Here is a 24,575-nt window from a genome sequence, read left to right as displayed (position 1 = left end):
GGGAGGGAACTGGTTGATGTAAATCATCCCCTTCTATTTCCCAGTACAAAATCTGGCACCAGTTTAGCCAAAAACATAGAGAAAACATTCACTAGATTTTTCCAATGGCAACAGTCTGTCTAAACACAACTTTAAATGTCTGCCATTAAAGTTTTCTTCATCACATAAAAATTACTTGCAATGCCATCTGCTAGCTAATGAAGAGTTTTTAAAGCTTTAATATTTTATTTTATAATGAAATATACAAAAGGGAAAACAGGACAGGTATTTAGAAAGACAATGGCAACAATCTGCTGTTCTTCCACAGAAAGCTGATGATGTTCACTCCCATGGCTAATTAAAGTGTCTGAACACTTCAGCCCCTTGAATATTCCTTGTACAAATAATGCAATTCCTATTCTCATGGTATTTGCCTAATACACAGCAACTGAAAGCAGCATGGAACTATTTCTCAGCATCCTTCTCTTCCACAAATACCAGTGACAGGCAGACAACATTTATGCTAAGGGTTTCTGTGCACTTTCCAAAATCCCTTGGGGTTTCTAGATTCCCTCAGCCCTCACGTTCACTTCCTTGAGCTACTCAGAAATTGAACAAGAGATGGGAAATCTTGGTGGGATCAAGGACAGAGATCAGCCAGACTCAGAGCAAAGGCATGGGCAAAACCCCAAGGGACAGCACTGCTTTCCAGGAAAAGGAGCTGTTGTCATTAATCCCATTCCTTATCCTGTGGAGCTGCAGAGCGGGGCAGGGTCTGGCTGTGATCTGTTGGGTTCATGGCCCTGTGAGCAGTTAATGGTAAGGAGTGAGAAGTCCTGGGGAGCCATCTGAGATGGTTCCACCACCCCCCTCAGCAGGACTAGGGAACAGAGAGCCCACCAAAGAGCTGAAATGAGGAGGAATTTCAAGTCACAGCTCACCAGACCAGGTCTGCTCCACTCCCTGCTCGCTTCTTCATCTCTGATGTGGGACATCCCTGACTCTGATACCTGGACCAACTGATACTTTCACACTCCATGTTTCACCAGAATTCTCTTTTTGTGCTGCTTTCCCCTGCCTTTTGTCTTATTTAACAGCTCTGCTCCTCAGTAGTGATTGCTTACTCCTGCTGAGCCCTGAGGACTCTGCTCAGAAGTAAAGCTGCAATCCTAAGCATGGTCCTTGCAAAATATGGCAATAGAGGGAGTAACTTAAAAAAACACATACATCCCACCCCAAAGCCCTTTCTTGGATAGCAAGCCATCCTATGGCCCTATCAACCTAAGATATAATCAAGAATTTAATGAAAGCTAAGCCTGGCTGTGAAAGTAGGCTTGAAATTACACCAGCAGAGCTACAGCTTGCCTTCCAAAGCTCTGCTAAGTCCTGTAATGGCTGTGTCTTCATCCTGCCTACTGCTGATCTTCACTTGAGGTGTCACAGATGGCCTTAATTGCTTATCTCCTTCTGAGCTTCATACCTGCTGTGGTAGATTAACAGATGGGACTGATCAATGGGCTGAACACAGCCCTTGGGACCCCTGAATTACCTCTCTGCACAGTGATTAGTGCAATGGCTTCTCCCCACTCCCATAAAATTCATCTTCTAACTGATGCAGTGTCACATCTCACCTTTGGTGTAGCCCCCTTCAGTCTGTGCTACATCCACAGGCAGTGACAATACCTGGGGTCTGTGCTGGGCAGCTTTACAGGGCTGGCACCACCCCTGCTGACACAGACCTTCTGCCCACCAAGAGGCCAGGGGAGATCAGAAAGTCCACACCTGCACCTTTGCCAAGAGCACTGGCCAAAAGGGTTTCAGATGGCATTTCATTAATGCAGTGCAGCCAGCAACTCTGAACCAACATAAATTATACTGGGAAGATGAAAAAGATGAAAGATCCTTCATCTTACCACAGGCAGAAAATACACTCAGACATTTCCTCGTGGTGCCTGATGGTCCAGAAAGAAAACACAGTGATTCACACCGTGCTGATTTGCTGTTGGAGACCTCAGAGCTTATGGTAGGGCCCACTGATTTAATGCAGCATGCAGCAGTAACTAACAGTTTCTCAGTGGCCTTGCATAAGACTTTGCTTGAAAGCAGTGAGCAGTTTTGAAAATATTTGCTTTAGCTGTATTTTATGTCATGCCAACCCATGAATCTTACCTGAATGGTGCTGGTGTGTGCTGGACTCCTCTGCTGAGCTCCCAGAGCATGGGCAGCAATCACAGCTGATACAAAGATTAATCTGTTTCCCAGCCAGGATGCTGTGCTAAAAAACCATTATTCAATTAAACACATCCACGTCAGAGTAAGTCTGTGACCACCTAGAAAGTTCTGACAACCTCAGCCATCCTCATTTATATTAAAAGCAGCAGAATAGATAATTCCCCTTTACTGCTTAATTAGGCAAGGCTTGACTAATTACAGTCTTACTCTTAGAGTAAGAAGGGGCTTTGGACTTAGCACAATGTCTGGTTTTATTCCAGGGATGGTTTTGCCCACAGTACTTTGGTTTTAGCCCAGAGCACTCCTATCCCTTCCTTCACTACTCCTACCACCTCTAGAGACTGTTGGTAACAGCACAGATCCTTGAGTGAGTAAACCAGCAAAGCTCTTCCTGCCTGATGCTCACTGCCTATTGCACAGCCCAGTGCACATCATTACAGAGAATATTTCCTCATCTTTCTGGTTTCAATGCAGCTTTTCTCCTTAACATCAAACTACAACCCTTAAACTCCCTCTAAATAATTTATCTCTTTCTTTTTTTTTTCCACTCAAGAAACAGTGATACCACACCATCTCTCCTTCCTCATCTGGCTTGGTGTCCTGCCTCTTTCAGTACCCTCCAGTGGACTGCCCAGGCCATAAATCATGAATATCATTTAGGATATACCATGAAACAGAAGAGTCTGAACTCTAGTGTGGAAAATGAACAACACTGCCTCACCTTTGTTGCTGTGTACAAATTCCTTTTACTTTTCCCACAGAAGAGCACTGGAGAAAAATTACCTGGAATCAGAGTGTTGGTGCTGTTTCTTTTCATTGCTTTGCTAAAATTCCTTTAATTTGCTGTATTTTTCTGCTTTTAAAGAATTGAGAAACTTCACTATGAGCACTAAGAGCAGTGAAAAAGCATTCTTGCTGCAATCTGGCAATAGAAATGGATAACACAGTGATTGCCATTCCTGTGCCCAGTCCTGTGCCACTTACTGCCCTCCCACACAGTAACAAATGTACAGTTCAGGCTACAAGTTGTTAAATCCTGTGCTCCCAGAGTCCCATGGCAAGAAGGGAATTTCATTTTGCATTTTTATGAACTGTATGTGCCTCCCTAATTTCCATGAGAATGCATAACAGGTCCTGTAAGAAAAAAAAATAATTACAACAAAGCAACTCACCAAGTAAATTTGTTATGTCCTAAGTCCTGAATTCTCCCTGAGCCTCCTTTCTCATGTACTTAACCCCTTTTGTTAAACAACCACCACCCACCAAGATCACTGCCAGGTACCAGGGTGGGCAAAAAAACCCAACAATCTCAATAATGTGCTGTAACTCTTCTCACAGACAAGACAGGAGTAGAAAACTGTAACAGCCTCTTCTGCATTACAAAACAGAACCTAAGAACAAATGTGCTATGACCTACTGGTGACAAATGAAGGTAATATAAAGCCTTGTAAGATTTCAGCTTTATTAGAATTATTTAACTTCTGAGACCATTAAAGGAGGCATATTTGATGAATGCAGCTGTGGGGACAGAATGGTTTTTACCGTTATGAAAGCCTGGTGTGTCACAGAAGAGAAACATTAGAGGACAAAGCCAAGAGCTGTACAGCTTCGGAAGAACAGAAAAATATGAGGCCAAGGAGGTCAGTACTTTTTAACAGCTCAGATGTTACCAGGGAGAGGGCATCTGGATGGACATTGCTGGAGAAGTTCCCAACTCCCAGTGGAAATGGCTGGAACAGTTGAAGAGAAATTCAGATAAAAACATCCCAATGTCAATGAGAGCAGAAGTGTGCCTTGATCACACTATGGGAACACAGTGAAATGCTGGAATGACACATACTGCCTTATCAAATCTACTGTTAATCATCCTTTTATAGGCTAAAACTTTTCAGGAGACACTCCTGAGGATCCAGTAGTACCTCTTTTTCCAGCAAAAGCTAAAAACAGCAAACACCCATCTGTACAAAGGGCAGATGTGGATTTTTGTCTCCAAACTGTGGCAGCCAGATGTTGATAAAATAACATGATTTTTAACTCAGCACACACCTTATTTATCAAGATACAACTTTCAGAAACAAGCACTGGAACAGTTCCACTAAATACACACACCATATATTGTTCCCACAGTCAGTTAATTATACAGCTTAGTGGAAAAGCCTCATTAATGTTGTGCACTTTGCAGAAAATATCTACATCTATCAGTGGAATGGTATCTTGTAAAAAACACTTGCCTGATTAGCTGTGTCTTCCCTTTTAGAGGCAAAAGAAAGCTCTGAATGACAAATTTTGGCCATGACCAACCAATCACGCTGAATCAAAAATCAGAAATTATCAGGAGAGCATCATAGTAACAGATGGGCTATGTAAAGGTTTTATTTTTTATTTACAGCAAATATATTACAGTAAAAAAGGTTAACATGACTCGTGGCTGTGGAAGGAGAGTATGTATGCTTACATCAAAAAGGTTTCATTTCCTTGGCACTAACTGAACCAAATACAAGGATTCAACACAAAAATAAGAAACAGAACATTTATTAGGCAAACTGTAACTGTACACATCTGCAACTGGGGTTTCAATGCAATCCAGAGTCATCAGGATGGCAGGGACTTTTTCGACGAACATGTTTAACCCTCAAGACAAGGCTGTCTGACACCATTTAAAAGTTGCTGTACTGAACACACTGATTTTAAAGAAATGTCATAGATGATTAAGACACTGAAAATGCACTCAGCACAGTGAAGAAGCCCATTATTTTCCTTATTTCGTTTTTTACTCCCACAATACCAGAGTGTGAAAAGGCTGCATGGCAGACAAGCTGGATGCAACAGCTGGAGGGTTTTGCCTGTCAAGCAAAGTGACTTGCAGCAAGAGATGAGCTTTCTGCAACAAACCCAATGATACACAGCTTGTGTGGCTTCAATGAAGATGATCTAAGAACAACAAATGTTGAAGCCTTATAAGCTCTTTACATCATAATCAGAATGCTCAGAAAAGCAGGATCCAAATTACTCCAAGTGAATTCGGGCTTACTTATACACAACAAAATTGTCCAGATACATCAACAGCAGTAAACAGAGTTAATGCAGTGTTAATCCTTTTACATTTTAATGACTAGCTATAAAACCAGAAACTAGCATGTTCAAATCTGTTTACATTTCCTGAGCTTAGTTAAATGAAGAAGGAATGACATTATAAAAATCCCGGTAAGTCACCAATAAATTAAAAATGTACATAACCACTATAGCTTAAGAAGCTCAGAGTGAAGTCTGCCTATCCAATAGCCTTTCTTTAGGAATCCTGTACAGAAATCATGCCATTAACTTCACCAGCAATACTGAGATGCTATGGAATTGTAGGTCTTTTTTTTTTCTTGCTCTTCCAGCAGATTGCCTGATGGCCTTTCCTAATCAAATCACGAGAGCATTCAAAAATTGCAACCCTCTGCTTGCAGTGCACAAAACAATGTTCTCAGCAACACAATGTACTACTGAAATTCAAATTTCCTAGCTGCAGTTATTTGGGTGGGCTCTCAGCTCCCACACACAACATCACTACCCTGGCAGCAGGTTTGGTATCCTCTGGGGGAACCAACCAGGAGACTGAAGACCCTCAGCAATGTTCATCTTAGCAATATTAATCTCAGCAATATTCATCTTAGCGGTTTCTTTAAGAGCCAACATCTTGCATCTGAGAAAAGCACTCGACCTACATGAGTCATACACATGTTTATTTATGCATGTTTATTTCCTGCATAGAGAATACTGTGTACCTTGGAATAAAACCCAAGCCTTGAGAATATACTGAGAGTATATTTGTAGCAGTGCTATGGAAGATTAATTCAAACCCAAACAATCAAACTCAACGGTTTCAAAGTCTTGCAGAGCAGAAACTTTGATAAAACAAACCACTTTTTAAAAAACTGTCTACTTATAGCATTCTTTTATTTTATGGTGTAGATAAAAGAGAGGTAGAAAGGTTTATCTCCTCAGTATCAGTTTCTGTGCAGTATTTATAAAGTATCAGAAAAAATCTATAGCATTTTGTTGAAAATGCCAGCTTTTCTCCTAAGATTTATAAGGAATCTCTTCTTTCCACTTAAGTACTGCAAACTAAGTAACTGGAATCTGGTTTGGATGAGCTATTCTTTCCAATAGCCTCACCACACCAATTTTGTCACCAAGTTCTGCTTCCAAGAAGTCAATACAGAAATTCTCCTATATAAGGCTCAAAAATTCCTCACAGATACAACCCACCAAACCATATTTACCAGCCAAATAGTAGCAAGTCTGCTCCTAAAAACAGCACTCACTCTTGCTCGACTTGAATGATGCATCTTATGCAAGCTACCAAGAGGGACACAGAAGAGTGGAAGTATGGAAGGTCCTGTGGTCCTTCCCCTCTTTGGTGATGACCTCAGATGTGAGCACCATCATCACCCTGCCTGGCAGAGCATCCTGAAGCAGCTTCTCTTCCTGCCACAACCCATTCTCTGTAGCAGGAGGATGGATGGTGCTTTAGGAACGAGAGCTCCTCAAAACAGGTAGGAAGGAAGACCCAGCCAGGAGACACAGCTGAACAGAAACCATGCTGATAAGATAAATATCCATCTTTCCCTGGTGTTAAGACAAGCTTGCAGCACTACAGTTTTCATGATTGTCAGCAGATAAGGGAGTGAGATGGAAACATCAGCTGCAGACATGCAGAGTGTGATCCAGAGCACAGCGCATTTCCCACGGAGCCCAGACCTCGGGCCCAGCAGTGCCAGGGGAAGGCAGGGCAGAGGCACCAGGCTGGGATCTGCCCACAGGGGCTCCACTCCTGACCCCTGCTCTCATGGCACTGCCAGAACTCATCTATCTGTAAGAGAAGACCTGCCTGCTGACATTTCGGGGCACACAGGGCTGCAGCTCCAGCTTTATTTACATAGCAACGACTGTTCAAGGGTGGGATTTGAGCCATGAAAGTCAGACTGCTGCATGGTGACCTTTAATTTACCCAGAGAATGTTAAGCAAATTACATTAAATTAAATTCAGTCAAAGCAGATGCTAGCTTATTTATTAAAAAGCTCAGCTTTCTCTTTCTTTCAACTGGTTTTAGAGACCAGCAGCTCTTGGGAGCAGACCTCCTCTCTAACTTAGAGCAGCTCCACAGAGATGGCCAGAGTGACTCTCCAGCCTAAAGAGAACCTGGCTGTCCCTAAGGATGCCCAGCAACAGCTCATGAGCACAGCAGCTTTGCCTCCTTGCTCCCTACACTTCCTACCAACCCAGGTCATCTCCCTCCTCCCAAAAAAAGCGCACTGAGCTCACAGTGGAAGACAATTCTTCTCTGCCCACATTGCCTTCTACTGTCAGATATTTTAAGAAATCTATGAATTGATTAATATAAAGAAGTATTTACTCTGTTTCAGAAAACCAGTACTGCTCTGCAAATATATAACTTGTCATTAACTTTTGATAGGGTTGGGTAAGGGAGCTTGTATACTGTAACATGGTCGCATTCACAGTCCAGGTTGGAAACATTTCTTTTTGTCAGCTGTAGCATGATGAGACAACTAATGTTGCTGCACTCCAATCATCAACAGGCCCTGTCCTTCAATCTGCTCCCTTTCAGCAGTATGCCTAAAAGCAGTCACATAAATAAGAGATGTGCTGTTTTCAGCCACACAGGCTTCATGCACAAGTCAGTTTTGTCTCTTCTTTTGTTCTATGGAAACATTACTCTCATTAATTTAATTCTCCAACCGTGATCCACCAAAATAAAAATAAATTCAAGTAGGAATCCAAACTGGTTATTGCTGGGTCATGGGTCAATGCAAACTGACCAGACCCAATGCCAACCTCGAATTCACTTTACAAATGTAAGGATTGTTTGATTACATTTGCTGACCATAGACAGCTTCTTTCACTATTCATACAGTTTGAAGACTCGAGATTTGCTGAGAACAAGACACAGTCCATGTCTCCTGGAAGTAAATGGAGCTAATAGCCATCATCTTCATCCATATCACAGCCATAATCTGAAACACACAAAGAAAAGGGCACATAAAAATGCAAATATTTTGGGGTAGATGGAAGACACAATAGAAATATTGCTTCTTTAAGGTTGTTTTCTTGCTGTGTAACTACATGGTAAATTTTGCCTTAGGCAAGCATTTAAAAAAATCATCTGTTTTCTTAGGCCTAAGTAAGTTCTTGCATGTATTTCAATGAAATAAAATTATTTTTAAGCATGTATGTGTAAATATCTCTTCTCACTTGTCACTAGACCCTCATTTAGGAATACTTGGCACATGTATATATTAAATACTTGGTTTAATTTAGAGGCTAAGGTGATGAAGCCTGACTGTCACAAGTGACTTGGCACACAGTGGCTGATAAGCAGCAGCATTACATTTACAAGTAGGCACGTTTTTCACTAGACATAGACACCAAGGAAAAAGCTGGTTTGTTTATATTATTCATGGATTTATGAGCTGAAATTGCAAGGGTTCAGAGATAGCTCAGAGTTCCCATCAACATCAAAAGAGTCATGGAACAAATCCTGACCAATGCATCTGACTCAGATCTCCCTTATCTTTTTACTTCTACACTAAAAATTTTTGCCCAGATTTTAAAATCTAGTCTTGTTTTCTTAAACAATGCTGAGTGCAAAAACTGTGCTGTGTGTCAGAAGGCAAGTCTGTATGTTTCTAATGCACCAATTTTTCTCTGTGTTCTTTTGAATGCACAGATACAGATATCTTCTGTTGTGTAGATGAACCTATGGAAAATTATTACATATGAGCACTGAGAAAAGTTAAACTTTATATTCTAAATCCAATACAGGGCAACATCTCACCCAAAGAGACAAGCAAATGTTCAGAAGTAGAATTAAGTGTAATCCATAATGATTTGTGTAGAATGGGTGAAGTTCACCATCTGTAATTCATGTAGTTATTCCAGGCAGACAGGTCTAAAATCCATGGAGAAAGCAGCTAGGAAAGAGTTATTTGTTGTGTTGAGCAACTCTGCACACCTGCATTCGAATTCTGGGAATACTCCTTTCCTCTTCATTTTCATTTTTAGTTTTGTTTTTTAACTCTGATTTTTTCAGCTTTGTGCAGGCCAGACAGGGAGTAGTGGAATGTTCTCAGAATGATTCAAAATTAGTATCATTTACAACGAAAAAACTCAGTGACCTTTATTCTATTTTTGTGGGGGGTTTATTAATAAACATAGACCCACCCTCCCCCACATGGGTGCCTTTTCTTGGGAACATTATTCTAATAATAAATGCAGGCAACAAACTGTTTTCCCTACGGTTCAGCAATTATTTTCCAGCAGAGGAATCCATTTAAAAGCAACAGACACTTTTGTGAAATGTATACATATTGTCCACAAAAGCTAAATGAATAGTGATAGAAAGATTTTTGCAGTAAATAACATTTCAGCAGGAAACTTATTCCCATCTTGAGTCTTCACAACCCATAATTAGCAGCTCTTGTTTCAAAAATAATTTTGTGTATTTTCAAAGCTTAACTTCTAAAGGGAAGTTTTTAATAAAGGATGAATGTGGATGTGTCCAGCTAGGAAAAACCACAGCGGAGAGGAGACTGCCTTTTCCTGCCAGCAAAGAAATGTAATTAAACATTGGCTTTGGTGGGTAACCCAAAGAAATTAGCACACATCTGTGTACCATACATGCACCACCAAGGCCATGCCTGCACTTGGGGAACAACTGCTTCCTCCTAACACCTTCCCCAGAAACAGAGAGTGATGATTGTTCTGTTTGGAGCTGGACAGACACATTCCCAGGGCTCCTGGACACGCTGGACATGAGGAGCAGGGAGGGGAGCTCAGAGGGCTCCAGGCACAGCTAATAGATGGGGTACTGGCCCCCTAACTCTTCAGATCCACCTTAATAAACCTAATTCTGGAAAACACCTCTCACTTCAGTTTGTTCTTGAGAAGCCCTCTTAGCCTAAAGCTCGAGAGGCAAAGTTTTCTCAGGAGCCCCCAAGGTCAGGTTTCAGACAAAGGTGATTCCAGGTTTCCCACAGGAATGGGCAATGCTGAAAGGGCAGCAGGAGCTCTGGGACAGGGACCAGCAGGGGAACCCTGAGTGTCCTCAGCCCTGCAAGAACAAAGCCCACAGCAGCAGGAGATGGCAACCTCAGCTCACCATTTCCTCCCAGTAACTGCAAGGCGCTCATGCAGTGATCTTCATCTTCTTCTACCTCCTCCTCTTCCACCTCTTCATCAGGGTTGTAAGCTACTGGGCCACTCTCCACAAGCACAGCTGCTGGTTTTTCTACATCAGAGGCTTCAGCCTGTGCATTTGGAAAGGTAACCTGCATAAAAGAAGAGAGAACAGTAGAGCAGCCCTTCCTTCTGTCCAATATTTGCACAGAACTTAAGCAGTTTCCAAACAATAGGGACAGGAGATAGAAGCTCATGCCCAGTGCTACAGGTTCAGCTGTTCTAGTGAAAGTCTGAATGGAAGTCAGGCAAAACCACCCAGTTTTTGCTTAGTCCAGAACCAGGCAAATGAAATGTCCAGTAATGGTAACAGCAGAATAAGGATTCTCTGGCAACCACAAGGGGAGGAGAAATTTGGGAGTGAAGGCTCCTCAGTAGAGCTCTGTGGGAAAACTTAAAAACCTCTCCCACAGTGTGCTCAACTCACATCAGGCCTATTGCAAAATAAAAATGTTATTGACAATTTAATGATAGCAAAAATGTACCCTTCAAATCAGAAAAAGCCCAACATGTATTAGTTTTGACAGCTGTGGTTGGATTTATTTGGCGGCGCAATGAGCTGTGGAACAAATAGCACTCTGTAGACAGCTCTTAATGTGATGGCAGAGCACTCAGTTGATAATGCACACTGGCACCTGTAACATTACCTATGGAATTCATCAGAATAATGATCTCCAAACACTGAACTGGGAATCAATCATTGATGGGACCTGTTCTGTACATGTTCCTCCCCAGCTGCTCCAAGGTTAGGCAGGACAGCATGGAGGGAGAGAAAGGGCAACACCACGAGGGGATAGAGGTGAATTTGGAGTAGGTAATACTGTCTTTGGTTCACTAAGGGGAGATCTGGGAACAGAGCAGGAAGCAGCAACAGAGTCTGTGCCAGCACAGCCCAGGCTCTGGTCTTTCTGATTTCATTTTCATGGTGTGCTCAGTCTGGAGCTCTACCTCCTTCTCTCATTCAGGGAAGAAACATCAGAGGAGCTTTACCTCCATCAGCTCTGTAACAGGTACTTTCCACACCCATTCTGTACTTGGACTGGTTGGGGTTTGTACACTAAAGCCCATGGCACACAAAACCAGCCAGTTAGTAGGAATTTTAATAACCTTAGACATTAACCATGAATGCTGTGTTGTCATGTGAAGAATTCTGAGAAGGGAGTATTGACAGCACCAGTCAGCTGCTACCAGCACTGAGTCATCTTCCCTAGTAAGAAAGATGGAAAAGACTGGGACCACTTCCTTGGAAGGACAATGGTGAGGTGCTCCTAAAAATGAATGGTCCAAAGGAGACCAAAAAACCTCAACTCCTCTGGTCCATACCATGAGAAAAGTGACACAGTGCTCTAAATTTTAACTTACAGTACACAAGTATGTACTGCTGCATGTTCTCCAACTCCATTGGCAGCAAGTTCTGAGAAAATGCTGCAGTAGTTATTTATTTATTTATTTATTTGTGTATTCACTGGGATGCAGTAGCTCCCAAAATCCCTGTAACTCCAGGCACTTCAGAGATACACCGTAAGAGAAAATCCCTGTACCAGAAAGTTGATAGTCTAATTATTCAAACATCAAAGCACTTCCTGAACTTGTCATATACCATGACAGTCAACCCAAAGAATCTGCCTGAGTTTTTCAAAGTCACCTCAGGGTTTGCTCCAATAGCTCATTAATAGGGCAAAAGACACCCATTAATTTTAATAGAAAATCAAGTATTTAGATATTCGGATCAGTCAAAGACAGGTTTTCATGATTTTTTAATGCTCAAATTAATCATATTATTTAGAGGAACTTCCCTCCAGTTTATATTTCCTACCACTGCTTTTGCCCCTAGAGTGATCATACTGAGTCCATCTTGGTATAAGCAGAAACAGACACAACAATTTAAGACAAATCAGCATCATAATATACATGAATTTATACGTTTAAAAGTACCCATCTGCTCTGAAAAAGTGGGTGAATATAAAGGAGCTACAATTGAGTCATTATTTTTTAAAATTGCACCATGCTAATTAAAATGTGACCTTCTTCTAATTATCATGTCCACTTCCAGACTGCTGTACTTCTGAAAATGTGCAGAGTTTTCTAATGAGCATTGAATAAGAAGTGAAAATGTATTTCCCTAGGCAGGATATCAAACTGTTTCTGAAAATCAATGACTTTTAGTCATTTTAAAAATAAGGCAGTCAAGCAATACCTTAAAATAGAACTTTCTGAATTCACTTCCAGACGTCCTGGACTGGAGTTTTGCACTGAGCTTTATGTATGGATGGGCAATTGTCAAAGGTGTTAAACTACCCATGGGAACTGCTTCACTTTCAGAAGCGTGTCAGTGTCACACATTCATGGACAAGAGAGACAAATACCTTTGGTATACTGAATTTTTAGATATGCAGTAGACAGTTTGATGTACAAAACTACCTGTGAATACTCTGTACAGTGTGAAAGCAATAGTGAAAGAAAGCAGCTATCATTGTTACCTGTTTCACTCTCTGGTAATAACCATGATCCCTTTGGGAGGTGCACAAAGCCACCCAAGGAGGGCTTTTGGCAGTGGCCAGTTACCAGCACGAACTTTTCTGTGGCACTATTACATTTTCAAACTAAACAAACAAAGCAAAGAGTAAGCCAGGCTGCACAGGGCAAGTTCTTTCCACACTGCTCTCCGACAGAAGCCCAGCCCATCCCTGGGGTCAGCTCAAAAGTGCATTTTGCAAAGTCCTTCTTCTCTCCAAGTGCTCAGGAACAGGCATGAGCTCTGCCCTCTCCTACCCCTCCTGACCATTTATTTGACATGGACCTTTTTAGATGTTTGCAGGGCATTTTCTCTTTTTTGCTGCCCAATGAAGCATCATGAGGCTGTGCTAACATCCCTAATGGGTAAGAAAGGGCAAGTCCAATCTCAGCTTTGCAGTGCTCACAGTAACCAGCTCCTGGCCTGATCAGACAGACAAGACTCATTTCTTTTACCCTTATCTACCACATGACCAGAGCCAGGCTGAAAATTGCTTGTGGGAATTTCCAAACTCAACCTGTTGCACCAAGACAAGTGCTGGACTTTTCATACCTCTTCAGTGGCAGCCTTCTTAGCAAACTGGGTTGAAATCAAGGGTCTTAATCTGCAAAGAAAGAAAGAAAAAATGCTGAACATCAGAAAAGTTGCACAAGAGTTTGACACAGAGTATTCATTCTCCAAACAGTGAAAGCACTTTGCTAGTGTTACGTTGTGCAATTACTTTTTTAATGATTTAAGATAAAGCGCAAAGAGCCACAATAATTAAGTCACACATTTCATTGGAAGAGCCTGTCCCAGATCAAGGGAATAATAAAAGATGCCAGCACAGTAGCAAAAACTCATCTCAAACTGCAGCCCCAGCTTCCCCCCAAGGTCTTTGAAATAGTGTGTTTGTCACATTTTACAAAAATCAAAAGAAAACTGATTTTTGGAAGAATGCAGACATGGCAAGACTGGGCCACATTCTGATTACCTAGCACTGGTCTGCAACTGCTTCCCTGTATCTGATGATACATAGAGGATACCAGTAAGATTATGCATGCAGGATACCACAATCATCACAGGCAAGATCTTAGCCTCCAGCTACAGAAATAAAAAAAAACCCCAAAAAACAAAAACAGGGACCCTGAATACCTTGAATGAGAAATGACAGAAAGTGAACATGAATATTTTTTAAAACTGCATCAGACGTGAAAGAGACCTGCATATTTGGGAAGAAGAGCTGGATCAGTATAACTTTACAGCTAAGTGTTAAATATTATTACTTCTGAAAAACATTTCATAGTCTGTTGTTTCCTTAGTGCCAAGAAGGCTGCTCTCAACTCATCATTTAGTGTTACTTTCTGGTCTCTCCTGCTCATCTAGATGTATCTAGTCACGAAGAGGATGAGTTGCTTTCCACAGAAACACTGCTCAGACAGCTCCTCAAGCACGTCTTTTAACGAAGTCTAGGCAAACAACTTAATGAATACCAATTTATGCCTCCAGAGATACAGTCTTTTATGATAAGCAGTATTTTACTCTCATTTTTCTCTTAGTCATTCCTCCTTAACACACAGAAACTCGTTGTTTTCCTACTTAGTTATTTATTTCAAATAATCAGCAGGAGGAAACAAAACCCCAGAGAATGAGCAGGGGAGACTCAGATCATTATCTCTGACGGTGGAAACAATATTAAAATACAAGATACTGGCTAAGCTCTGAAAAGGTTCAAAGACTGGTCATTTCTGAAATGCTTTGCAGGACCCAAAAGGCATTTCTGCAACTCAAGTAATTGAAGGTGCCTCCTCCCAGCAGATCAAAACAAAAAGAAGCTAAAGGAATGTTTCAGGAGCTGTGCCGCTGAAGAATCCAGAACACATTATTCTGCCACAGATACTTCTTGTCATATTATATAATTACAAAAAAATTTCAAGAAGGAGATTCTCTTGACCTACATAAATATCTATTACTTACAAATCCTGGTTGACTTCTGGGCTCAGAGAGAATGTATTTGCAGGCATGGACACACTCCTCCCTATGTGCTCAGCCTTCCCTTTCCATTACCTAACCCAATGGTAGAGTTTTCACTTTTAAGTGCTGTCCAGTCCAACCTGCTGCAGGTAGCAGGGATACCTTCAACCACACCAGGTTGCTCAGAGCCCTGCCCAATCTGACCCTGAATGTTTCCAGGGATAGAGAACCCACCACCTCTCTGGGCCTGTGCCAGTGCCTCACCATCCTCATAAAAAAAAAAAATTCTTCCTTAATTCCTGAGATTTGAGAGTACCTACCTACTTTCAATCACTGTTTTCCAAAAAATCACCCTGTTTAGATGCTTATAAACATATGCATGCAGCAAAGCCAAAAGGTTGCATAGCTGAAGATTTCTAATTACCAGACAGGTTGTGTTTCATTGACATAACTGAAAAACACCCAGCACTGGTAAGAAATGGATTTTATTTTAAACCCGTAGTCATGATTATTGCAATTAACATTGTACCAAAGATAGCACCTTTTCCCTCCTGCTACCCAAAAACATCAGACCTCCCTGGAGTACCCTGAAAATATTTCCTCCCCCCAATTAAAATCAAGTTGTTGAGTAAGACTCACAAGGTAATCAGAAACTGCTGACATTTCTTTTAAAGCAAATTATACATGTGCTCACACAGTGAAGAAAACAATCACAGCTACAGGAAGCAGAGTAAACATTCCAGTTTCATTTTAATTAAAATGGTCCCCTAATGAAAATAAAAAGATTCACGTTTATGAAAAGCCTATTTGCAAAAACTTTAGCGCTACATCCAAGAGCCCTTCCATACCATTTCTCAGCAGCAAGGGACTCAGACCCAAACTGAAATTAAAGCTGTATTTCTGTTCCACGAGAGCTGCTCACAACGTGCACGTCTTCACTTCCTAAATACAAATACAGCACTGCCAGCTGATTAGGGCAATACAGTTTCTCTCTCAGCATAGTATAAAATGCATCCAAAAGCAGTGGGGTGGATCCTGCTGCTGCCAGGGATGGTCAGCACCTGCTGCAGGCTGGATCCAAGGGGGTCACTCATCACCTGGGTGGAATGGCCCAGCCTGCTGTCCCTCCCTACTATCTGCTTCCTAAAACACTAGCCATGACATTGCAAATAGGTAAAACCATCACAGAGAGACAAAAACTTATTTCCCTGCTGAAATAATGGCTTTGATTCAAATGACAGCTATAGAAGTTATAAATACATAAACCCCTTGGCTCTCCTTATGCCTACAGAGAACCTTACTATTACTGTACAAAACTGTTTATCAGGTTTTATAGTTGTGGTGCTGTTTTGTTTCTTAAATGCCCCAATGTCCTGACCTCCTTAAACCAGAGCAGCTGCTGCCACACCAGCCATATGGAGCAATAAATTACTGGCTGCCATGGCTACAGATACAGGCTCCTTCTGCTGTCTGCCTGCACCTCAGAGGGTGGGAAAAAAGTGTCTTCATGGAAAAGCATGACTGCTTTTGAGGCTGGGACAGGTCTGAGTATTAATGATCAAAAAGCACCTTGAAAAAATAAGTAATTGAAGTATCTTATCCAGCTTTCACTGGGCATGACTCAACATCATCTGTAAAAGGCTACCAAGGGACATACATGCACATATACACTACAGAAGAAAGATCCTGTCCATCAAAGTCCAGACTGAATTAGAGGTTCACAAGCTCCATAAATAACATCCTACATTAAGCTACAATTCCATATATACTGAAGCGGCAACAGCATCCATTTAAAATGTAATGTTGTGACTGGGAAATAACGGGGAACCTGGTCTCCCAAAATGTGTCAGTTGTCATTCACTATTTACAATGACTTCTAGTTTGGGGCATTTTCCTTATGAGCTTTGCAAATTAACACAGTACCTTGTGGGAGGGAATAACAGAACAAGCAACTTTCTGAACAACAACATGATCCGTAAAAGGGGATAAAAAAGATTTCACACAGCCCCAAGTGTGTTACATCCACACTTCAAACTATTTCAAAAATTATGCAGATCTACTAATGCTCATGTCAGCCAACACACATAGCACTGGAAGCAGATTATCTTGACATGTTTGTGACAAAAACTAATGGCATGGTACAAGGCATCAGAGGCTGCTCCCTGCCGAATCCGCTCCGCTCTCAGCTGAGATGAGCACGATAACGTCTGGGTTTGTCCTCCAGCTTAACAATTTAAAAACAGATTCAATATAATAGCTCCTGACAGGGCTGGAGATCACACAGACTGAACTTTCAAAGTGTTTCTCTCTGAAAAACAAGCTGGCTGTGACAAACAACAGTTTTTACTTTGCTTATTATTTAATAACAAAAGATTACACAGCACAGTACATGAAAGAGAAAAAGAGCAGTGAGAGGTAATGAACCCACCTCACTTAGATCAGACTGTTCATCCACCAAAAAGTTTGACAATACCATACCAATCTCCTCAGTGCAATCCTACAAATAATTTGGAAACTCACCCAAAGCTCTGTTTCTTACTGAATTTTAAGTTAATCCACCCATGTAGGGAACATCTTATTGCTGCTTACTGCCCATACTAATTTTATACATGGATGGTCCCAGAATACACAATGGGAAGCAGAAATTGAACAGAGCCCACAGCCACAAGCCTGAAGTGTAATTATGCAGGTCATCCAAGACAACTGCCCATGAATCCTATATATCCATATCCAGGCCTTTCATGTGCAGGGACAGAAAAAAGTATTGAGAAATGACTCAACAAGAGACAGGTCAGGTTCCTCACGCTGGCCAAGGTCCTCCTCCCACCTGAGGCCAGATGGTTTTGCCTCAGGAGGTCAGTTTACCAGACATCTGTGTGAGAAGGAAATTAATATAAATGTTTATACAGGCTAAGAGTGCCCTTTAATTAGTTACCGTCAATGTTATCCTTACCGGAAAGCTGGGAATTACCTCTCTGCAAGGATTTAAAGCTCTTCTTGGAAACACAACAGCATCAGGAGATCCTGATCCACTGTCCTGCCATTGGGTCAGGACAAAGGGGTGACCCTCCTGAACTTGCATGACTGCTTTTTTTCCAGAGGGCAAAACAAAGGCTGCAATGACAACCATGACCGTGGAGCACTTCAGGGTTTGCACACCCAGCTGTGGATCCCACCATCTTCTACATCTGCTCCTGCCTGAGAGCCAGATGCTCACAGGAGTGTTCCCTCTGCGTGAGAGGAAGTGGAGGCACACAGCCAAGGCCATGGCTGGCCATGACACCATGAACAGCAGCATGATGCCCTCAAGACAGGGGCTGGGGGTCAGGGTGCACAGCACCACCTCAGAAGTGCAGATACAACCACAGACACCACCATGATCTGCAGAATGACAAAGCAATGGGATGCTCACACCTTGAAATCATGTGTGCCTGAATGTGAGGTAGCCAGGTGGTTTTGGGTTTCTTAAGACCAAGGTCTTCACCCTGTTGGGCTCACTGTCACTGTGAAAGCCCCAAGGAGGTTCCCTGAATCACTCCCCCACGTGCCAGGGCTGCAGAGACCCCAACTGATGGCAGAAAGCCATCAAATAAGAGCATGTCCAAACTGCAGTGAGCTCAGCTCCCACACAGAGGGGTCCCTTTGGAGATGGTTTAATGCTGCCAGCTGTACAGATGTGACTGATGGAGCAGCAGGCAGGGTCTGAACCCTCCTGGATACCAGCACACAGCTAAGCCAGTGCTTTCATCCTGTTTCCAAGCAAGCAACACTATGGAAAGAACCATTTCAAGCAGTAAAAAAGCAAACTGAAGTTGATAACAAAAACTAAAGTGAAATGAGGAATTGTTCCCACTTCTGATTTCCACTCAGTCCTCTTTCATACTGGATCAGGGGAGCTTGGCTTTCATCAGTGCAGCACCAGACAACACACCTGAGAACATCATGAGAACATCTTCAGTGCTAATGAGAGAAGCCTCTCCCAGCAAACACCTGGAACTGAGCACTCGCAGGAGGAAACTGGAGAAAAGTATAAATCTCTATAATTCACTAAGGAATAGATTTACCACTGAGGAACTAAGCACCTACATCACTCATCAAAAGGCTTTTGAAAAGCAGGAACTTTGCTAGTGTGTCGTGAGTTAAACACCTATTTCAGGCATTTCAGAGAGGGGCAGGGGCTATGACATCTGTCTTCAATAACCTGACTCAGAATGGGCAATATTTTTTCTGCATAGCTGCAGCACTTTTTCCTCAATTAGATGCTGGAAAATAGCAACTTGCTGTTCTTCCCCATGACTAAACCAACAGATTTTCAATAGCAAAAATGAAAAGGCCACCTCATTGGGAGCAAATGAAATTATGCTCCTGCAGCAGATCCCAAACAATATCTGCACATATCTGCTTCCAAAGGAAATTGCTGCAGACCATGGGAAATTACAATTGCTTCAGGACAAGACAGGCTGACTGATCTAATATTTCTGGTTGACACACCTTCTTCCTGGGTTTGTCAATAAAGATACTGATGAGCTCATCTCTCCACAGGTCAGGAAAGTATTAGTTGAAAATATGCTATTCCTTTCACCATGGAAATTTTTCCAGATGAAATGATGGCAGCAAGGCAAATCTGCACCTTGCTGAGAAAAGCTACTTAAAATAAGGAAGCTATGAAGCATTTTAATGAAGGTAAATGAGTAATCATAATGGTCTCAGTTAAGCAAGTCTAATGGCAGTGTCACTTTTAAAACATGGGCGTGAGACTCATGTGGTGACAATCCATATGTCTTAACTATCCTGTAGCGCCGTCTTTCAAATGGTAACAGTGCAAAATGCAACTGCCATGGCAGAAAGAACCATTATCAGCAGATAAGGCAAATAAAAATAATTTTTAAATGGTACTTGAAACTATAGTAACAAGAAGTGAAATTTTAAAAGTTAGATGAACACATTATCATCTCAACAGAAGGATTATGCTATTGAAAAATTCTCAGCAGTAGCGCTGCCGTCTGTTTCTGGTGCAAATATATTTTTCCAGACTCAAGCAAGGAGGATTACAGATATTTGCTTTTGGACAAGTGTTTTGATCAATCTTAACCTCATGAAAGCTTCAAATGAGGCAAAAGATAAAAAGAAAACACCTTAGTAACCTGCAGTCTCTGGGAACAATTCATTGAGGTTGTTATACCCAAAGGTGATGCCAGATCGATCGCTGGATCTTCCCTGTTGACATTACAAGGACAAAAATCATGCCAGACAAAAGAGTAACTCACTTCTTCCACACCTCTAGCAGCCTATAGCACCAGGCAAATTCAGTTCCTCTCATCCAATTATGCAGGTAAAACTAATATTTTGGAATTCCGGCAACTATAGATTCATACAAGTAATCCATCAAGGAATAAAGATGGATGACTGATTTTTTTTTTCATTGTGTCTGGTCTATTATACATTAAAGAGCAATTTCACTGGCAGCCATCTGGAAATCAATGTATTCCAAGCTTTATTTTATGATTACCAACATTCTCCTTCATAACTCATTTCTAATTATAAGCAATAAATCATTCCTTCTTGCTTGTAATTTATAACAGCCAATTATGGCAAACCTCTTATTTAAATAGCAAATCTCACTGTAAAACATCACATATTTTGAGGTATGCACAGAACATCTAATCAGGCAGCCAAATGGTAGAATGATGATTGAATGTGGGTTTTGCAGCCACCACAAAGACACAAGTGGAAGAATCCACCCTCCCCTGTGAGCTGTACACACCAGAACTTTTCAAAATGGAAAGCACAGGTCTCATCTGCCTGACTTGATGTAGAAGAGATTTACATGCAGCAATGCATGAGCCAGGACACAACTCAGGGAAGGCTGGAGTCAAGGATTCCCTTTACTATGTCAGGAAATGAATAAAGATGTTGTGGCAGAAGAAGCTGTAGGTTGGTTAAGTAAGAACTTCTGGGCAATGTCTACTTTCATTTTAGGAATGAACAGTGAAAGAACACAGCTCTAAATTTAATATTTAAAAAAACAAACTCAAGTAGCTTTTCCCATGTCTGGATTTGTGTTTGAAATGGCTGGCCTCCTCTCCCCAGCCAAAGGACTCCCCTATACACTGCCCAGGTGTTCAACATCACATCTATTCCCTGCTACGTGGGTTTTGTAGGTGTTAGCATAGAGTATGAGCAAGGCACTCATTGCTTGTCCCCATCCCTCCCAGCCAGGAGAGGAACAAAGCAATGAAACAGTCGGCAGAGAAAAAGTGTCACCAAATAAATCCAGATTCTTCCTTCAGGGAGAAGCCTTTAACGGCGGTTTGCTACGGCAACCCTTACCAACAGAACACCAGCAAAGAAATGTAGTGGAGGATGTCAGATAAGACCAAACAGGGTCAGTCCAAAAGCACAGGCAAGGACACAGAAAATAATTTAGCTTTATTTGTTCTTCAGTGTAGGTCTGAGTAACAGGCATGTGAGTGTAAACACAAGAGAGAGGCTTCTTATAAATAGCTCTGCTGGGATTTGTCCGTTAGGAAAAAAACCTCACTCTTGTCAGAAAAGTATTTGATACAATTTTGGATACAGAATTTATTACATGAGAAACTGATCTCAGGAACGTGGAAGTGGTTCCCACTGAGATTTTATTCGGTCATCACACAGCTCGAGTCTGTTCCAGCTTCACATCGTGTCATCTGGTAACCGTTTACAGTAGGAATCTAGGGAACTGGATTTGGAAAAAATCCATCACAACTGACCTAAATCTGATCTGACCTGAATAATCAAACTGAATACCAAATTCAAAAATGGCTAGACAGAAAAGAGGAGCGGGAATTCTTCAGCTGCAGGAGTTATCTCACGCTCTCCTCGGCCATGCATTGGGTCAGGCACCCCTCTTTTCCCAAACAGCCATGGTGATGGAGGCTGTGTGAACATCCCCTTGTTCCAAAAGTGTCAAAGACAAATGCACAAGTGCTGCAGGCTCCACCATGTTCCCTTTCCTTTTGAGATACCATTCACTCATGAGAGAAAGTGGTGGTGCATTCCTCCCCCCGAGGTTGCACTATGACCTAATGGGGAATGGAAGATAGCAAGTGAGTAAGAAAATCCAAAGAGAATCCAATGGAAGGGCAGTGTGACCATGTCAGTACCATCTGGCTGTGTCTTTGCCACAGAAGCACCACAGAGGGTGGCCTTGGCTGACGTGGTGCTGCAACAACCACCAGGAAATGTTTTGGTCAACCCATGGCCATGCCAGCCCATCCTACACATGTCAAAGTCACAACCTGCCTTGTCACCAAGCCCTGCCTGCACTGTTGCTTCAGGGTCTCAGGGGGTTCCACCGCCAGCACTGCTTTACTGCTGAGACACTGAGCTGAAGATGCACAGGTGCAGCACCACCTAAGCAACACACAGCAACTCTCCACAGATGGATCATTATTTAGAGACCTTGTAGTGATGTGTTCAACAAAAAGTTTCACCACTTTCAAGATTCCTTATCTTCTTTTTATGAGAGATCTAAGTATTATTTATTAGTCTTCTCCAAACACAAAGCTCAAAGGCATTTTAACATCTGGTTTACTCTCTCTGCAGTGAGAATAAAAGCACTCTGAAGAAACCTAAAAAATCACTGGCTTGATGTTGGTGAAACTTGGGCGGTATTTCTGGCAAAAACCTTGAACAAGGATGCAAAAAACAGCCTGTAGAAAACTAAAGGGAGGGAGAAACAGACACCAAAGCCTATAAATTTCATTTTGAAAATAAGGCGTCATTCTTATTACGCCTGTGGATGTGTATCTTCCCCATACAAAGTTTTAAAAGCTTTATATAAACTATACTTCTAAGCAAGCTTGTAATTAGCTAGGGACAGGCTTGGCTTTAATTACAGCTTGAAGAGGCACACATTATGGAAATACTTAGCTAATAACCACAGTGATGCTCTGTTGATGGCTGAGGTCAGGCCAGCATGTGATTGCCATGTAACCACCTGAGTTCCTTCTGTGCTGTGCAAATTGAGCTCCCTAATGAAGGAACAGGACTGGTCTGTCAGGTCTTCCTCCCTCTCTGCCACACAGGCTAAGCCAGGCTTTGCTGGCAGCAGTGCTGAGATGTCCTGAGTGCCTGCATCTGGCCTCCCTGCTCCTTACAAGAATGCTGTGGGATACCTGTTCTCACCTCACCTGGAGAGGCTGTGCAAAGGGCACCAGGGAACCTGACAGAGAGAGATGAAACTGCACCATTTCAGCACCAGGCAAGAACAGCCTTCAATAGTGCATGAATTGGTCAGATATCAGCACACACTGTGAATACATACACATTAACCTGTACAGCTTTTTTTGAAGTTAATATAAGGTTGATCCCATATCCCATCCCAAAAACCCAACATGATAGTCTACAAGAAGACTATAACTTCAATATAAAATTCCTGCAAATTCACACAGATCTCTCACAATTTTGGATCCAACCTTTACTGGCATAAGAAAGGACTAGAAAGTAAACTGTACTTTATTCTCATCTCAGAAACTGCTTGCCTGGCAATCTCTACTTGGGTATAAGTATGCATGGATAATGAAGTGCAAAACCAGTACAAATCACTGGGAAAATGGCTATTTACCATTGAATATGACACAAGCTTAAAATATGCACTGCTACACACTGTGGGTGCTTGCTCATACACTCTGTTATGTACCAATGAATGCTGAACTGGGTCACAGAAGCCCTTCATGACCTAGAAGTCCTGTCTCCTTCACAATGCCTTTGGTTCAGATAAAGAGATGAGTATAAAAATGCAGCCATACTTTTTTACAGAAGGAAAATTCCAAATGGAAATGTTATGAAGGAAAGTACTAATTGCTGTTTTAAAATATGTGTACAATACATGCAACTGCTTTTGAGAGATGAGAACACTGCTGCTGATGCGGGGAGCAGACAACTCCATCTTCTCTGCTCTGTGTAAGGTTGTACATCTGTGGTGAAGTTAGGTGAACTTTGCAGGGGAATGTAAAGCAGACTTACCTGATAGTGGTTTTGCTTTAAAACAGCTTAATACTAGTGTTAACAGATACAATTATCCAACAGAAACCTCACTGTAAGTGCAGGGAATGTGCCTCTCCCAGCTCTCATGCTGGTTTAACTGGATCAATTGGAAAACCTGTCCAGGTGAAGGCTGTACTGCCCACAGTCAGCTGCACGTGCCTGGTGAACAGGGGGCAGCTCTGGGCCACCAGTCCCTAATCTGGCTCAGTCAAAACAAACCAGTGTGCCTAAGGAGACCTCTGCTAAGTAATACCTTTGAAATTGCTGGAGTTTTCACAATCAGTTGAAGGGCACTTGCATGGGCAGGTCAGGCAGCAGATCTGAGCACGGAGAAGCTGAGTTCAGCTGGGAAGATGTTTTCCTGACCTTGGTTTACAGCCATGGCTCCAACACCTCCTCTGCACCGAGCCTCACCAGGACAGGTGGAAGGCTGACCCCAATCTCCAACATTCAGGTGGCCAGAACTTCTGTAACTGGGAATCAGCCACCCCCCATCAAAGCAAAACACGGCAAAAATCGCGTGACAAGATCTGTTTAAAAATCTTTGCTCCACCTCAATTTTTCACTCAACCCTTCCAAGAAACTGTGGCCCCTGGTGCATAGCTCTTCAGCCAACAAAAATTCAGC

The 24,575-nt window shown here is 42.1% G+C and overlaps 1 protein-coding gene across 1 annotated transcript in view; it reads right to left on the bottom strand.

The window, feature by feature from the left end:
• Positions 1-4,558: 4,558 nt before the first annotated feature.
• BRF1 (BRF1 RNA polymerase III transcription initiation factor subunit) overlaps positions 4,559-24,575 on the bottom strand; it is a 172,174-nt gene continuing 152,157 nt past the window's right edge. Inside the window, exons 16-18 of the mRNA XM_033061894.2 lie at positions 13,521-13,572; positions 10,377-10,545; positions 4,559-8,232 (exon numbers count right to left, since the gene is read on the bottom strand). Coding sequence (XP_032917785.1) covers positions 8,195-8,232; positions 10,377-10,545; positions 13,521-13,572 — 259 coding nt within the window. The 3' untranslated portion in view covers positions 4,559-8,194. The remainder of the gene's footprint in view (positions 8,233-10,376; positions 10,546-13,520; positions 13,573-24,575) is intronic.

The sequence above is a fragment of the Catharus ustulatus genome, chromosome 6, assembly GCF_009819885.2.
Source record: "Catharus ustulatus isolate bCatUst1 chromosome 6, bCatUst1.pri.v2, whole genome shotgun sequence".
Taxonomy (NCBI): Eukaryota; Metazoa; Chordata; class Aves; order Passeriformes; family Turdidae; genus Catharus; species Catharus ustulatus.
Note: the sequence above shows the minus strand (reverse complement) of the source record. Positions and strands in the feature narration are given on the sequence as shown.